The sequence below is a fragment of the Macrobrachium nipponense genome, chromosome 21 (genome assembly GCF_015104395.2).
Source record: "Macrobrachium nipponense isolate FS-2020 chromosome 21, ASM1510439v2, whole genome shotgun sequence".
Classification (NCBI taxonomy): Eukaryota; Metazoa; Arthropoda; class Malacostraca; order Decapoda; family Palaemonidae; genus Macrobrachium; species Macrobrachium nipponense.
Window position 1 is genome coordinate 27,347,953 of NC_087212.1, and position 18,308 is coordinate 27,366,260.

The following is an 18,308-nucleotide window of genomic DNA, read 5'->3' on the forward strand; positions in this document are numbered from 1 at the left end:
TCTGTCTCGCAGATCACATTTAATTTTAACAACCGAAGAATCGAGCTGGCTTAAAGACTTAAAGACGTGTTTCGTGATGCAGATTACTGTGCTGATCCCGTTTTCCACGCGAAGAGAACCAAGAGGAGCTTCCTTTGTTCACTATATCTGGCACCGCCGGAATTAAAACAAAGGACCTATGTTACGACGGCAGCTAGTGGACATTTTTCTTTGTTATATAATTTTATTCTTTGTTTTATCATTTATTCTTTTTGATAATTTAGTTCTGACTTGGCTTCATTACATGATGGAAAAATTTCCAAAACCTAAAGGAAGTAAAATTTAATGACTAACCGATACAGAAGCATAATAACGGATAATGAAAAGATAATTTCTTCTCTAAAACTTTTAAGGTCTTGGCTATAATGTCTGAATAAATATTTAAACTACCACACATATCTTCTGATTAAAATATCAACTTTTCACTTGCTTTGCAAAGGCTACATCTGCGTTAATTCAGTTCTCTGTATACAAATAAGATTTACATTTTCAAGGGTACTTAAAAAAAAAAATAACGCTGACTCCGATAACCAGAATAGCTCTTTCCCAATCAATAGACTAATGTGTTACATCTCCGATACATGTTTATCATCGACATTCAACCACGATTACTCAAAACAACCTCATGATTGAATCGGAGCTCGGTCATGTTAATTAAAAATGTGTCGCCCGTAACCACGGTATGGCTGAATATCATAAAATCTCAAGTGAATTCACTCAGTAAATGTATTATTCATTTCACAAAACAAACAACACCACAAAGATGATAAAAAAGGAGGGCAGGAGAGAAACCTACCAGTACTTGATAGCATTCCAAAGGCCGCACAAAATTTCCTTACCTGAACCAGATCAAGGACGAGACCGGCTCCGACCATGCCGAGACCGGCCACCAGGAAAGGAAGCATCACTTGCATAAGGATGGCCAGACTGGTCTCCTTGTCGGGTTCAGTATCTTCGTCACAAACGCCCCGCTGGATGAGGGAGAGCCCCTGGTCATCGTCGGACGAGGACGTTGAGCGCTCTTCGTACAAGCCATCGCCCTCCTCAATTCGGCCCTGCAAAGTTAGACTTTCAATGCACGCAAAAGACATTACCCTGGTGTACCAAGGTCCGGTTGCATTAAAAACATTTCTGAAATACTATAGGAGTCTAAATATTTACTAAATATTCACATACACACAATTATATTATATATATGCTATGTCTATATATATATATATATATATATATATATATATATATATATATATATATATATATATATAAACAGACACACACATTACATTCATCATATTCCTTATTTTAGTAATTCAGTTGTACACTCACACAGTGTAAATCATCCAAATTTAAAATCGAACTGTTACAAATGTTTGCTACAATAAACTGGAAATAAAAATTAATTAGTTTATGTATGTATGTATGTATATGTATGTATGTATGTATGTATGTATGTATGTCCTGTATGTATATATAAATACATAACATACATAATAAGCACGCATATATATATATATATATATATATATATATATATATCGGCCGGTAACAATATTAACCTAACGTTAATTTTGATTTCAGTTTCTAATCACAAATAAAACATATCAAGAATATACGACTAGCGAGGTATGACAACTGCAGCCCGTATAGTACATTAATCAACCAAAAACAGAATTCAAGAAGTGTCCCCCCAAAATGAACTCACAACTGTTTAACCAATAAGCAAAGTGGATCGAAGATCGGTCCTGAATTCTGCACCGAAGATCAGTCAGAAGAGTTCAGGCCACCAGAGCAGAGCGGAACCTGGCATTATTGCAGCGGTGGAATAAATATTGCATAGAGCAAATATGAAATGATGACATTAACTGGATTAATTCTTCACAGCTGTACAGTAGGATAAACTCATTTCCATAACGACACGGAAGAATTATATATAGATATATATATATATATATATATATAATATATATATAATGCGGTTATAGACAACTGTAGCTGGACTAAACGATTTCCTAAACCCCACCAACAATAGATTAAGAATACCAAGCCCCAAGAGATGCTATAATATTTGAGCGTGGGTTTCCCAGCCACTTACGGTGCATCTCGGGGACTCCAGATCAACTTCCAGCGTACTATAGGCTTGTTTGAAAAACATTTGGGGGAGATGTCGATACAAGTTTTGTACACCCACAATCGAATATTTCAATTAAAATGTAATAAAGCTGAAATAATCGAATAATGATATACTTTTGGGAGGACATGGTATATTCGAAAAAACTTGATTCATTTCGCTACAAGTATTTTCTTGGGCTATTATTTCTTAACTTCATGGGCCGTACTAAAATCCTATGGAAATTGATGTCTAAAACAAACGCGTTTTTCGCTATCATGGGATGGCCTCTGATATCGACTGTCGCTGCCAACCATTTGAAAACAATCTTGAAAGCTATCAAGAAAACTTAACGGAGCAAAACGGGAGATCCCTGACTACGTCCGTAAGAATGGGGGTTTCTTTCTTCGGAAAACCCTAAAATTAAGAATTCAAAACGTCTCCATGGATATATGAACTTCCGCCTCCCGCATTCATTATGTGGTTGCTCTTTTAGCTTTACCACTTCCATTTTCAAAGGGATTCAGTTATGGCCCAGAACCGACATTCCATCGACCTTGGAGTTTTCTTCCAAGGATCCACGTTGAGTTCATCGCACGACGTGAGAATTTTCAATACACATACACGTATTTCATGCCCTTAAACAAATACATGATTATGCATTTCCTAATCTCCCTTTGTCTCTCATACATACATACACACACACACGCATATATATATATATATATATATATATATATTATATATATATATATATATATATATACACACACACATTCGTGTGTGTGTTCATAGGGAGCTAATGCATCTCGTAAGAATGAATTTTCTGTTATAAAGTGTAAGTGAAAAAGAACGGAAAAGGCCGAGCAAATATTAGATTGCTGCTCCTTGCGTGAGAGTAGATTCCGAGCGGTTGAAGAAGGGATCCCAGAATTTCCAGTATGATGCGATGGAGGATGACCAACCACTTCCAAGCAGTTTAAATTGCATGTGAGCCAATCAAATGGAACGAGTGACTAATTCCGCGTCGTTGCAAATTCGTGGTAGTTCTCGACCACCATCTAGACCGTGTTCCCGACTAACCAATCAGGAGAGGTTTTAGAAAAGCGCTTGACAGCAAGCTAAGAAACCACAACGATGACAATGAAAGACAACACTGCTTTTTATACAGATTCACTTTTCGCCATACACACAAAAATATTCATTCCAGTAAGCTGCCCCAACTACAGTAAGGCAATTCCCCTTATTCAAGACTTGATAGAACGCAAAGTGTATCTACGTAAAACCAATTGAAGCTATGTTTTTCTACGTTATGGTTGAATAACATCCAAATCGCAATTAATATTAATGATACTTAGTCTCTCCCAAACCTTAGCATAGTTATTAATTTCATGGGAAAAGCATAGCATCTCTCTCTCTCTCTCTCTCTCTCTTCTCTCTCTCTCTCTCACGCCTACACACTCTCTTTTGGCAGCTCTCACACCCCCCACACACCCGTTCGTTACACAGCCTGAAAGGCAATAGCCGAGATTTGAATGGGAACGGCAGCAATAAAAGGAAATTCATGACGTTCTGCGACCTGGTACCTCTAGAATAGTCAGGGTTGAATTCGACCCCGCCGTAATACAGTTGGTCACATGATTATAAATTTGCGATTTTCTAAATTTCCTTGAGCTCCACTCGTTGAAATGTGAAATGAACAGCGGACGTTTACTAGGGAGCGAAAATTTCATTACAGTAGTAAATACAGACATGTATCATATCATGCATATTCTGATCCAAAGAAACTAGACGTCGTCCTATCCAGTGTAAAACCTCTCTTTTTGAATCAGGTACATTTTCCCATCTTGAAAGGGAACATCAGATACAGAAACTACACTGCGCAATCAGGTTCTTAGAAGCAACGCCTAAACCAGTTCACACCGCTTCAAAAAGAATCGGAAAAGGTGACCGTCTGTTACCTTTACTCACTTATAAATGTATGCCAGGTGATTAATATGGTTTTATGCATTTCTCAAAGCCTACCCAACGTCCGGTATCAAAGAGCTCAAGCGGTCTGATCGAAATTTTCGGAATCTATTTGAAATCAGAAAAAACCTGAAAACCACGAGTCGAAACAGACGCAGCAACCCGAGATTGCAACGGCATAACAGGAGAGTCACAGTAGTCCTGACAATATACTGACGAGAAAAATGTTGCTCTTTCTGACAAATCCGCATTACCATCAACTGGGCCTGCTTTGCCATACCTACTGCAAAGCCTTTTTTTTATGCATTTTATTGGCACGAAATTTATTTCAACCATCATCCTAAAAGCGTTACCAGTGGCAATCAAGATGCGCCGATCAGCTGCGTCATCCCACGAACGTCCTAAACATTTTTTTTCTATGATTCCCGGGTTATTTATAACAGCAGTACAGGGTTGTAGTTTTCCCCTACCACACATACCGGCAGGGTATCATCGCACCCCATCTACGATGATTTACGACTACAATACGACCCACAGCACCGATAAGCCCGGCTGATCTCAGGGCTGATAACTATGATCAGTTGGAAGCCAAAAGAAGAGAAACCATCTCCAGGCTGCATCCTCCTCATTCGTTAAGATAAGGCCAAGAATGAAAGGGGTGGACTCTTTGGAGGGTCTGGTAGAGGCTAGGGGGAGGGGGACACGTGGAAGACAAAACTGACGTACTCAGCAAAGTGCAGAATGGTATACAGTTACCAAGAAAGAACGAGCTGTGAAAAGTGTACGTAGTTAGGACCAATATAAGGTTTCTCTACCTTCACCTCCAGAATAATTCACTCTCTCTCTCTCTCTCTCTCTCTCTCTCTCTTTCTTGTTTTCGCTGTCAACGGTCATTTCACGTAATGATGTGTTTGGTTTTAACGATGAAAATACCTTTGCACGCTGGTAGATTTCGGAGGTATGATACCGAGGGCTACACAGTCTTCATTTGAGATGCAGCGTGCGTCCCTAATTAGGAGAAAACCCTTTCATTAAGAAACAGAGTTCGGGTACATTACTCATAGCTGTTTCCGTGGAGATGTGACGTAAATTGGGTCTGTTTTGATCCTTGGAAGCCGTACCATCAATCCTATGGATATGTTTTCTCATTCCACACAGCATCAACAAAAATTCAATAGCTCGTTAGTAAGATAATGTTCAAAAATAGACTTTTCAGCATCATTATAAAAATGTGGAGGAAACATCAAATGAAACAGATTACAGAAAAACGAGTCTATGAAGGGAATTCATCGTGTTGTGTTGTCTCCATTTTAAGACAACACCAAGGGTCCCACTCTGAAGGACGCACATGGCCTGACGTAACCAAATAAACAGCGAAACCACCTGTAAACTGGCAGCAAGAGCAATACTGCTACTGTCGTTCTAGTACTACTGCTACAGCTACTTCAAACGACGACATCCTCAGGACAACAATGATAGAAGCTAAGGAGGAAAGCCGAACAAGGTCATAAACAAGGTTATACGGGCCTCGAAGGGAAGTCTCAAATAAAAATTGCGTTATGATCATGACATTTAAGTTTTATTAAGGTGCCCATTTGCCAATTTTAATATCATTAACTCCAGCGGTCAAGCGTCAAGAGGTCCTTTAACTAGAATGGCCATGACGGTAATACAACAAGCGATCAATTTATGCACAAAGAGAAAGAGGGGGAAGGGGTTGGATGGCGGAGGAACCAGGAGGTTCTTCTGGGAGTCCCAATGGAATCGCCTCAAACAGCAGCATGACGAAGGTAGTAACTACGATAATAATGAAAAATAAAACACGGTCGCAAGGCCTCAGGCAATGAGGAGTGCTCCGCGAAAACAAGCAATTCATATCAGATGCCTCCGTTCTACTTTTTCTGTTCTTTTCTTTCGTCTCTCCGCGAAGATATCTTCTGAAACAAGATGAACAAACGACTCTCCAGACCACCTGTTCAATTGGTGGGGGACAATTGGACACAACTACGAAGCCATGCTTTAACAAGGGCTCTTCTGAGTACGTCAATCCTAAAGCCATTTTGGTTCCCGCTTTACTTAACGAAGCCGAAATGTGTTTTTATCTACTAAACAAAAGTGGAAAATACTAAAAAAATATATCTGACTTCACACACAAACATTTTATACACACACACACACACACACACACACACACACACACATATATATATATATATATATATATATATATATATATAATATATAATATATATATAGATATATATTAGTATATACACTTCATAGTCGAGTCCTTCACTTAGTTACGGCTTGCTTCATTCGATGCTTCTCCTATTGATACCTACTTTGTTTTTAACGATTAAAATCACCAAGACAGACATGACTTCCCTGCAAAAACTATAACAGTCCCACACTTGCAAAAAATCCACTGCACTTTGGCTTTCCTCGCCGAGACAGGCAGCCTCCAATAAAATAACAACGCAATGACAAGATGCACTAACCCGTTATTACTGACCAAATTCGTTCACGGCAAACACTGGTGGTTAATTAGACACCATACTTCAAGAGTGACTGCACAATTAGTCTAACTGTATTAAAATTATTAGATCACCTCCTATTTTGTACCGTTCAAACGATGGCTATGTCAATTAGCATTTTTCTTTGGTTACTCAAAAATAAAGGCTACGTCGACTAATACGCTTCGTCTTTAGTCACCGAACCTTGAAGGCTTAAGCCTTGAGACGTAACAGCAGGTGAAGACATATATACCAACGAACTTTGTATTAATTTTGTATATCTCGGCTTCCCCCTTCATATTGGATTGCTAGTGCTTCCGTAAAGGGGGCTACATTACGACGTCTAATGTCTATCGGGCCATTCAACCAAAGAATGAGGTCACATTATTATTATTATTAACCAAACAAAAACTTCTTTCAGTGTTCTTCTGAAGATTGAAAAAGAAACCCACAAAATCACTTTGTAACTTGTTTACTTCTAAGTATTTACATTTAGTTTTGCTCCACACTCGAGTACTTTCAGGCCCTGAAAGTACTCGAGTGTGGAGTAAAACTAAAAGTAAATAATTAGAAGTAAACAAGTTACAAAGTGATTTTGTGGGTTTCTTTTTCAATTATTATTATTATTATTATTATTTTATTTTATTATTATTATTATTTATTTATTTATTATTATTTTTTTTTTTGCTCTAGCACAGTCCTCCAATTCGACTGGGTGGTATTTATAGTGTGGGGTTCCGGGTTGCATCCTGCCTCCTTAGGAGTCCATCACTTTTCTTACTATGTGTGCCGTTTCTAGGATCACACTCTTCTGCATGAGGCCCGGAGCTACTTCAGCCTCTAGTTTTTCCAGATTCCTTTTCAGGGATCTTGGGATCGTGCCTAGTGCTCCTATGATTATGGGTACGATTTCCACTGGCATATCCCATATCCTTCTTATTTCTATTTTCAGATCTTGATACTTATCCATTTTTCCCTCTCTCTTTCTCACTCTGGTGTCCCATGGTATTGCGACATCAATGAGTGATACTTTCTTCTTGACTTTGTCAATCAACGTCACGTCTGGTCTGTTTGCACGTATCACCCTATCCGTTCTGATACCATAGTCCCAGAGGATCTTTGCCTGATCGTTTTCTATCACTCCCTCAGGTTGGTGCTCGTACCACTTATTACTGCAAGGTAGCTGATGTTTCTTGCACAGGCTCCAGTGGAGGGCTTTTGCCACTGAATCATGCCTCTTTTTGTACTGGTTCTGTGCAAGTGCCGGGCATTCACTTGCTATGTGGTTTATGGTTTCATTTTTCGTATTGCACTTCCTACATATGGGAGAGATGTTATTTCCGTCTATCATACTTTGAACATATCTGGTTCTTAGGGCCTGATCTTGTGCCGCTGTTATCATTCCTTCAGTTTCCTTCTTTAGCTCTCCCCTCTGTAGCCATTGCCAATTGTCATCGCTGGCTAGTTCTTTAGTCTGTCTCATGTATTGTCCGTGCATTGGTTTGTTGTGCCAGTCCTCTGTTCTTTCTGTCTTTCTCCTGTCTCTGTATATTTCTGGGTCTTCGTCTACTTTTATTAGTCCTTCTTCCCATGCACTCTTTAGCCACTCGTCTTCACTGGTTTTCAGATATTGCCCTAGAGCTCTGTTTTCGATGTTGACGCAGTCCTCTATACTTAGTAGTCCTCTCCCTCCTTCCTTTCGTGTTATGTATAGTCTGTCCGTATTTGCTCTTGGGTGTAGTGCTTTGTGTATTGTCATTTGTTTCCTGGTTTTCTGATCTATGCTGCGGAGTTCTGCCTTCGTCCATTCCACTATTCCTGCGCTGTATCTGATTACTGGCACTGCCCATGTGTTTATGGCTTTTATCATATTTCCGGCCTTGAGTTTTGACTTGAGTATCGCCTTGAGTCTCTGCATATATTCTTTCCTGATCGTGTCCTCACTCTTGGTGTTTTATATCTCCTCCTTCCATTATTCCCAGGTATTTGTATCCTGTCTCATCTATGTGTTTGATGTTGCTCCCATCTGGTAGCTTTATCCCTTCAGTTCTCGTTACTTTGCCTTTTTTGTATGTTGACTAAGGCGCATTTTTCTATTCCAAACTCCATCCTGATGTCTCCAGATACAATCCTTACAGTCTGGATTAGGGTATCTATTTCCTTGATGCTCTTACCATACAGCTTGATGTCGTCCATGAACATCAGATGGTTGATTTTGTTGCCTCTTTTCTTGAGTTGGTACCCGGCATCCATCTTCTGTAGTACTTTTGTCATGGGAATCATGGCTACTACGAAGAGTAGTGGGGACAGTGAGTCGCCCTGGAAGATCCCTCTCCTGATATTAACCTCTGCTAGTCTTTTTCCAGAGCTTGTAAGTATTGTATTCCAGTTGCGCATTGTATTTTTGAGGAAGCTGATGGTATTTTCCTCTGCCCCATATATTTTCAGGCATTCTATTAGCCATGTGTGTGGTATCATGTCGAAGGCTTTCTTATAGTCTATCCATGCCATGCTTAGGTTGGTTTTCCTTCTCCTACTGTTCTTCATTACCATTTTGTCTATCAGGAGCTGGTCTTTTGTGCCCCTACACTTCCTTCTGCAGCCTTTCTGTTGGTGGGGGATGGTGTTTGTCTCCTCTAGGTAGTTGTATAGCCTTTCACAGATGATACCTGTTAGTAACTTCCACATTATTGGTAGGCAGGTGATAGGCCTGTAGTTACTGGCTATATTTCCCTTACTCTTGTCTTTTTGTACTAAGGATGTTCTTCCTGTGGTCATCCATTTGGGTGCTTGGTGATTTGAGATACAATGCTGGAGTTGTTCTGCTATTCGTGGGTGTAGGGCCTTGAAGTTTTTGAGCCAGTATCCATGGACTTCATCGGGACCTGGGGCTTTCCAGTTTGGCATTTTCTTTAGTTGGTGTCTGACTGTGTCTGTCGTGAATGCCTGTGAATCTTTGTTTTATTCTCCCTGTTTCTTCTTCCTTGACTTCCTGGAGCCATGTTGCATGTTTGTTGTGTGATACCGGATTGCTCCATATGTTTTCCCAGAGTCTCTTACTTGATTCGGCTTCAGGAATTTCTGGGTGGTTGTCTTCCCCTCTTAGTTAGCTGTATAGTCTTTTCTGGTTGGTTCCGAATAGTTTGTTCTGTTGGTATCCCTTATTCCTGTTCATGTACCGTTGGATCTTGTGTGCTTTGGCCTTAAGCCTCTGTTTTACATCTTCTATTGTGTTGTTTAGTCCCCTCTCTTGTACTTTATTATTATTATTATTATTATTATTATTAATTATTATTATTATCATAGTCAAATGGTACTTCTATACTTAATGCACGAACTACATACGTCGATATATACCTAAACCGTGCTTGAATGGACATTCTACCGAAGATGAAGAACGATAACACCGCACGCTCACTGTACGACATCCAAAGTTGCCGTCGAACTTGATTCCAAGCTCCAGCTTTTTGCGCGCCTCATGAGCGAGAGTGTCCGCACAAGGTCAGACATTTTAAGGAAATCAACTAGACTATATATCTGTCTAAGCAGGGACTAGTTTTTATTTCCTAGTGCAAGAGTCATTTGGTAAACAAACTTCTTTTGATTAGTACAGGACGATGCGGATTGTAAGAAACGCCTGCATCTAAACTACCACCCTAAAAACACTTACAGACAAAAAAAAAAACTAGTCCTATATGAACCACGGCTAATACTCGATATAACCTTCATATGCGAGACGTCAAATTCGCACAGACTAAACATCTGATATTACAGCACAATCTCCAGCGCCATTATAGGCCGAAAAACTCATAAGAAATACTGCTTCCTGTTCCTAATTGCCCAATCTGTTTAGGAGAGAGGACTTCGCACAAGCAGTGGCAACCAGCACGCAATAGAAATTGAACATGCTCAGCAGGGCTAATGGGAGCCATAAAAACAATAAGAAAAAAAAGGTTGATATATAAACTGGTATAAAATCAGTCTACCAATCTAAACTAATAAAAAACAAAACGTTCAAAGTGAAAGCAATATAAGAAAGACAAGAACCCATTCGACAAAGCGTAGTTATCGGGGGGGAAAAACACGACCAAGAAAACCTACATGTGCAGAGGCAAGAAGCGGACAGAGAGTAACAAAGGTACGCAAACAAAAAAAGTTTATGAAAATCTGATTATAAGAAAAACCGAGGAAACTGGGCTGGGCAAACAAGCCAGAAAATAAATATTATCTAAAGATAGAAACTCGAACAGGTAAAATAACCCCCAACGATCTGCGAGTCAAATTTAATGTTATCAAAAGAATGACTCTGGAGCGAACAACAAGTGAAACGGCGGTTCAACAAGAGCAAGTAAAAACCTCTTTGGAAGGATCCGCAATGATCAGTGAAAATCGCTACTGAATCTCAATATACTTCCACTCTCAAAAATTCAACAAAGATCAGAACTGCCAGATCCCACCAAACCTTCGACCTTGAACCTACCCTTGAAGCTTTACTAAAACATTTACCATTGGGTGAAGGTCAAGCCGCGCTCTCATTACCCATCTTCGACAATATTTCAGTCTGTACCAGATATCAGGCAATATTATGCATTATTTGAGAAAATTACATAAAAGAGAAATGGTAAAGCTGGTGGAATACATAAGAAATCAATGTGCCATTTACAAAATGCAGAGCAAAGAATGCCCAATCAGCTTCGTTCCCTATATTGGGTCATTTTCCACCCGGGTGTCCGGACACCACTCTTAAGAACGGCAGCAGTATGTCAGTGTTGCAACAGTTTTAAGCTAGAGTTCAAGAACAGGATTTCAATACGGCAACCTTATTGCCAAAGTCAGCAAGGACCCCTTTACCGAGAACAGGTCGTCTACACCATTTATATATATATATATATATATTATATATATATATATATATATATATATATATATATATATATATATATATACACACACATGTATATATATACATGTATATATATACACAATATATATATATATATATATATATATATATATATATCATACATACATACACATATATATGTACATATATATAATATATATGAAATGTAATGCTAAGGAATAACAGACAATTCTGAATACGTCCAAAGGGTACTTTTTCGACATTGCTTGGACGATGTTCACAGTCAAGAAAAAACAGAGAGAGAGAGAGAGGAGAGCGAGAGAGAGAGAGAGAGAGAAGAGATAGAGAGAGAGAGACGAGAGAGAGAGAGAGAGAGGTTCTGACAGCAGTGGTGCGTAGTTACAAAGAGACGGTAGCCATCGTAGCTGTTACTCAAAACCAATTCCAATTTAGATGAACAAACACGCAGGACGGGATGAAGGGTCGTTGAGAGGGGTGGGGGGGGCGATTACCAAGTCATTAATCATGTTCTTTTTTCTTGTCAATAAGCTGAAGAAACTGAGGAAACGTGATGATCTTTGAACAGAATGCAATCCAGAGGCCCATGTCACCTGTCTTCTTTTACTCCCTAAAAACGTCGCCCAGATCTGAACCGACGAGTTCTCTCATAAATTCGCAATACCCAACAAAAGGCGACCTTGGCATTCACACACATATAACATTTTCTTGCGAAGATGATGGAGACGAAACGCCTGCGATACCCCGCACGATCTTGTCTCGAGAACCACTCACTCGTCAAAACTGGGTTGCTTTAAGGAGACTGACAAGAATAATGTACAGGACTCGGCCGGTTGTTTCGATTTCAAGTGGTCTAAACCACAAGAGTTGAAATAACAATACTGTAGTCAGTTAAAAATACCAAGAGATGTCGTACATGACCCATCCAGTTTCTGGGCTCTCGGGCAGATGCAAGGTGAGCGCTAATGATAATCACTTTGTTTGAAGAGCCAGCGATTAACGACCAAACACGATGGCCCACAATGCAAGCACCATTGAGAAGGGAGGGCCGGGCAAGAAAATAAACAGAGCGGCTAACAAAGAAACAACAAACATATAAAAGACGGTACACATACACAGACAAAATCTTTTGGACATCCTCCAAAGCACTCGTCACTGTGCACACTTCTAAACTTGGCAGACCAAAACCCTCTATAAAAAAACACACACAAGTCATTGCAGTTATCCTATGTGCATTTGAAAAAAAAATGTAATGAAAAAACACATCCGCGAAACAAATACCGCTACAGTAACTGGTTACTGATGGGTTTCTATCTCGCCGTCATTATCAAGAGCGTTATAACTCGGGTTTTTCCATCCACGGGATCGGACTTGAAGCTAGTTCTCACCGTTCGCCTGTGCTGTCATGGAGTTGACTGCTCTCACGTAAAAAACCTAACTACAATTACAACAACAGAGATACCGACGAAATAAGACCACGAAATAATAAATGAAAATAAAAAAATCAATACATTTTTAATGAACAAAATTATTACAATTATTTACATTAATATTTCAACTTCATTGTGTTCTACAGCCATCAACTTGATCGGGAAACTCCCAAAGAACATGGCGCTCACACAAGTCAAGAAAGTCCCAGCTAAGACATTTTCAAAATGACACATCAATGAATAAGGATAAATAACCTACCAACGCATCACAAAGAACTTGTCATTACCAACTACATATTTCCCACCTGTTAATTTTCCGCAATATCGCGATTCACTCTAATCATTCTGCTCACTGAGGAAAAAAGGACATTTAAAGTACGAGGAAACCAAGGCCACCAACTAAATGGCGCACTCCTCCATCATTCGGTGCTAAACAAGACGTCTCAATTTTTTTTCCAAAATTCTTGATGCGTCAGAAACCTGTAATTTGATCCGCCTCATAAAGGCTTTTGTGCTTAAAAATGTGCAAACATGAAATGTCAATAATATATATATATATATATAATTATATTATTATATATAGAGAGAGAGAGAGAGAGAGAGAGAGAGAGAGAGAGAGAGAGAGAGAGAGAGAGAGGGGCACCTCTCACTGATCGACAAGTGGTGCATTGAAGCAACACCAGCGTTTAAAGAACATCGGACACCAACTTATCACGCCTAAATCGAAATACCCGGAACCAGTTCGGACGTAACTCGTATACAATCGAATTCGCCGAAGCGCCCCCCCCCCCCCCCCCCCCCCCCCCCCCCCCCCCCCCCACCCCCCCCCCCCCCCCCCCCCCTCGTTTATGCAGGGACGGTTTCGCCTTGCATGAATGTGTGTGACGCTACTGCCAGGTATTCACGGAAAGCTCTTGTAGCTTCACGCTAAATTCATAACCGATTCAGTCAACGAGAGAGAGAGAGAGAGAGAGAGAGAGAGAGAGAGAGAGAGAGAGAGGAGAGAGAGAGGAGAGAGAGAGAGAGAGAGCGTGCGTGCTTGTACTTGATTTCTGCAAGTGAACGTTAAAATATCTCCAGTCGTAAGAAGCATAACTGCCCTTCCGCCGAGGTCAAGTCAAACAGGTGTTTAAATAACAGCATTTGCCAAACGGAAAAGTCCAGGTGAAACAACAGTAACAAATGCACAGAATGAAGGTTAAGTATATCAATTCAGGCCAAGAGTTTTAATCATCATTAGCACATTATACGCTGGAAGTTGCGATAATTCAAGTTCAAAAGCAAAAACTGGTTGTCCTATTTAATTCACAGAAGATTTGAACGTTCGCATTAAGTAACTAAAGCAGACTGCTGAAAAGACGACCACTTTGTTCCACTAATGATAAACGCAAATAACGTGACCTTAACATCCAAATCTCGGGTGTGGTGGCTGAAGGCACGCAAGACCTTTTTTATGGCCTAAGTCCGGTCCTTTGCGAAACACCTGTTGGACTTCAAAATGCCAAACACGCTCCGTTTCAGAAGTACAAGTTCATACAATCTTTCTAAAATTGGACCGACTTTCCTTTTCATTACTTTCAAGTTCGGTAGCCTACCGCGCCCACCTAACTCTCGTCACTCAATAACAATTTGTGTGTGTGTTTAGCGAAGAACTAAAATAAAAGAAAACTACCGGCAATCAATCATAAAAATACATAAGACCTTGTAAAGAAATAACTCGAACATACTACTGTATATTATACTGAGAATAAGCAAAACTATAAGAAGAAAGGTTAAAGCGCGAGAGAGAAAGGAAAACTCAAAATGCAAAACCTGCCTACGTACAAGTATGGTTACCAACGACGCACTAGAAATACGAAAAAGCCGTCAAGAAGTTGTGAGTTAACGAATGGAAGTTACGCTGATCTGTCTTATGACTCGTTCCGTTAAATAACACAAGGCTAAATCTATTAGACGAGGAAACGGAAAACAAGAGAGAAATGTAACTGAAAAGTCGTCTGACGCCGCATTCACACAAACTGTCGCTTCTCGTGAGGTAGTAATACGGACTAATAACCGGTTGTGGGGAGTAAGTCTCCTTCCCAGGATGACGACAAAACGTCTCAACAGAAAGCATCTAAATTATTTACAACAATGAACATTAACTTTGCTCTATGTCTCTATCTATTTCACAAGTAAGTAATTTTACGATAATACATGGGCTTTTGATACAGATGCAACTGAATAAACACATTTAAAAAAATTCGAAAGTCAAATCCGGTGGATAATATCGTACTCAGCTGTGGTGTGTTAACGAAGATATACTTTCCTTGGCGATCGTTATAAATATATAAAAAATTGCACACTAATGCAAAATATTCTAATTCTCTTCTCAGACCTACCCTGCATACGAATGGAATGTGTCTTGTGGGTCAGTTACCGAAAAGAAATAGCAGGCAGGTAAGACTACTTTTTATGGCTCTCTTTTGTGAGGTCTGACTGCTTTTGCTTCTACGCAGAAACCAAATAAATTAAACACGTGATACACAACGAATGACGAATGCGGCAGTTGTTACAAGTAAATCGCTCAAGTCGGGCATGATGAATAAGCGTCACTTTGGAGCATAACCTCCTCAAGAAACCTAAAGAAAAAGAAATTCTTAGTCATGTGTATTCCACGTGACCAAGAAAGCTATAAGCTGCACTTCATTACCATCACTATAATCTTCCCTTAAAAGATAAGATGACGAGGAGGAGGAGGAGGAGGAGGAGGAGGAGGAGGAGGAGGAGGAGGAGGAGGAGGAGGAGGAGAGGAGGAGAGGGAGAGTAAGTGGAGGTGCAGGAGGAAGAGGATGAGCAAAACAGGACAGAATTCTGAAAAACGAGACAAGACGAGTTCACGCTTGGGTACCCGGCCGTCAAATTCATCAATTTCCTGATGGGATTTAGCCCTTTGAGGCGTATGCAAGAGAGAAATCCAATCTTTTACATCCAGTTTCGTCTTCGCCTTTTATTATAGAGGGGAAGGCCCCACCACACAGTCAGGGCAACAAAATCCCCATCGGGAGGGTGGACGTCCATACGGGTGCACAGACGAGGCTTCAACATAAAAGATAAAAGGTAGCCAGTCCAGATCGCCATCTATCAGGATTGCTAGCGCCTCCAATAACTCTCACTGACACAGCTAACGAAATGATCAGGGGCATCATGAAGCACTTCCTACTTGGGATCTCTCCCCCGTGCCTTTTCCTAATGTTAGCCACCACGCCCAATGCCCGCCAAAGGAAGGTTATACCAAACGGACGCCGCCCGGCATCCCACCTTGCTCTCAACAAACAAGAAAATGACGTCAGTCTTTTTTTTTCCTGCAGCCACCGTCAGCAAACATTTCATTGGAATCCCGCCCTCCCATACTTGATCATTCTGGGAACACCGGTGAGAGGGGCTCATGACCACCCCAGCGATGCTGGCTACCACTTCAATGTATTACTATTGGAACTCGATCATCATATAGGAACGAACACAATTCAACACAAATTTTATTTGTGTTGAGCTGCTTTCTGGTATAATATAACTGCCTGCCTTGATATATACATAATAAAGAGGCTTTCCATTAAGGTAAATGGAATGCCAACATCTATACATGAATAGCTGCCTTTCCTTCTTGAGAGTGAGAAAAAATATATAAATGCGCACCCGCATATATATATAATATCATATATATATATATATATATATATATATATATTATATATGTGTGTGTGTGTGTGTGTGTGTGTGTGTGTGTGTGTGTGTGTGTGTGGGGCAAAATACATAACAATGGTCATCTGTGTACCGGCACGGTAACAAAATTTAACAGCAGAAAATGACGACTTCAGGAATTAATGGAAGTAATGCCGTTACATAAGCTCTTGACTTCAGCAGTAATTAGGGTTAACTACCCGCAATGACCATTACATACATCGATGCATCAGAGCGTCAAGTGAGCAATAAATCTCATCCTTTTTGAGTTTTTGTAATAAAACAAGATGCAAGCAATTATGATTTTTTTTAAAATTACAACGCGTGCTTTCATTGGTTTAAATCTAAACAGAAAATTTTGATAAATACTGTACACACTACAAAAACAAATAATTAACAAATACTAAAATAAGCCAGCAGTAACCCAAAAATTTAATAAGTTTATACAACACTAATTTATTTCCAGCGCGATCTTGCATCGTGCCATTCAATAACCAGGGCGACACAGCTAGAATAATCCGGGCAGGAATTGGGTCTCTGTTCTAACAACAAAACAACAAAACAACCGAAATAGGACACGACCGAGACCTCTCATGAATCTCGGTTACAAGGTCATTTCTACTCGTACTCTTCAGACAAAACGAGAGAGTCATTTCTACTCGTACTCTTCAGACAAAACGAGAAGTACCGATTTAATCACATTCATGTTTAATCACTGTATTTTCGAGCTGGCGAACTTGATTCGAGAAAATTCATGTAACACTTTGGAAAGATTTGTCTCTCGAGGAAGAGCTCACTTTATTTATAACAAATGTCGCCCAGGTGTAAACATCCGTGAGGGGTGTATGCATACAAACATCGAAAACACTTTGGTGGCTGTGTGTATTACATAGAACCTAGTTTATAATTCTGTATGTGTATATACTTAAGCACATCAGTAAATATACCGTCCAGTTTCATGTGACCAAAATTTTCGTCCTACTTTTTTGAGGACAAGTAATATGAGATTTGCATCATTATCATGATGTTTCTAATACCATCACCCGTAGCAAATCTGGAATCTTTCGGAATTAAAACGCATACCAGGAAGACAGCAAAACGTCTTGGAAAAATTAAAAATGCAATGAAATTGAGGATTATTCGAGTTAAAGGGAAATCAATTGTCGTCCACGGGTAAAAAAGAAAAAGAAAAAAAAGGAATAAGGGGAGGGGGGGGAAGAAGTCAGTTCTAGTGTCCACATACAAGAGCATTATCGTCTTTGCTTAAAACGATCTTTTAAATCTTCAAGGCTATTAAGATAATTAACGTATTCTTTCGAACACAAAGGCGCAGTCATGACTTCCCAAAAGCAATGTTGACGCCTCGAACTCTTCCAACAAAAGACCTCCTTAGATTGATCTAACTCCACCGTGAAAAATGCGCAGGACTCTTCTTAGGATTAAGTCGTGAACCGGTCTTCAAACAGATCTCGACTGTGGGCGTGATGTCCTCATTTTCCGAGTGGCATGAGGTTCACGCCTTCCAAAACGTCTAACAAAGGCTCCGATTCACTTCAAATCCTTTGAAGTGGTCCCCCCCGAAAAGTCCGCGAGACATGATGGCCAATAGCCAGCCGACGCATGGCAGGGACTAGGCAGCCCGGACATTC

General features: G+C 40.0%; 1 protein-coding gene across 9 annotated transcripts in view; it reads right to left on the minus strand.

The window, feature by feature from the left end:
* LOC135197863 (solute carrier family 41 member 1-like) overlaps window positions 1-18,308 on the minus strand; it is a 212,099-nt gene that overhangs the window by 10,682 nt on the left and 183,109 nt on the right. For 6 of the 9 annotated variants that reach the window (XM_064225046.1, XM_064225042.1, XM_064225051.1 and 3 more), the window contains one exon: window positions 879-1,094. In XM_064225046.1, coding sequence (XP_064081116.1) covers window positions 879-1,094 — 216 coding nt within the window. The remainder of the gene's footprint in view (window positions 1-878; window positions 1,095-18,308) is intronic. The other 3 variants (XM_064225047.1, XM_064225049.1, XM_064225050.1) reach the window with 2 other exon arrangements.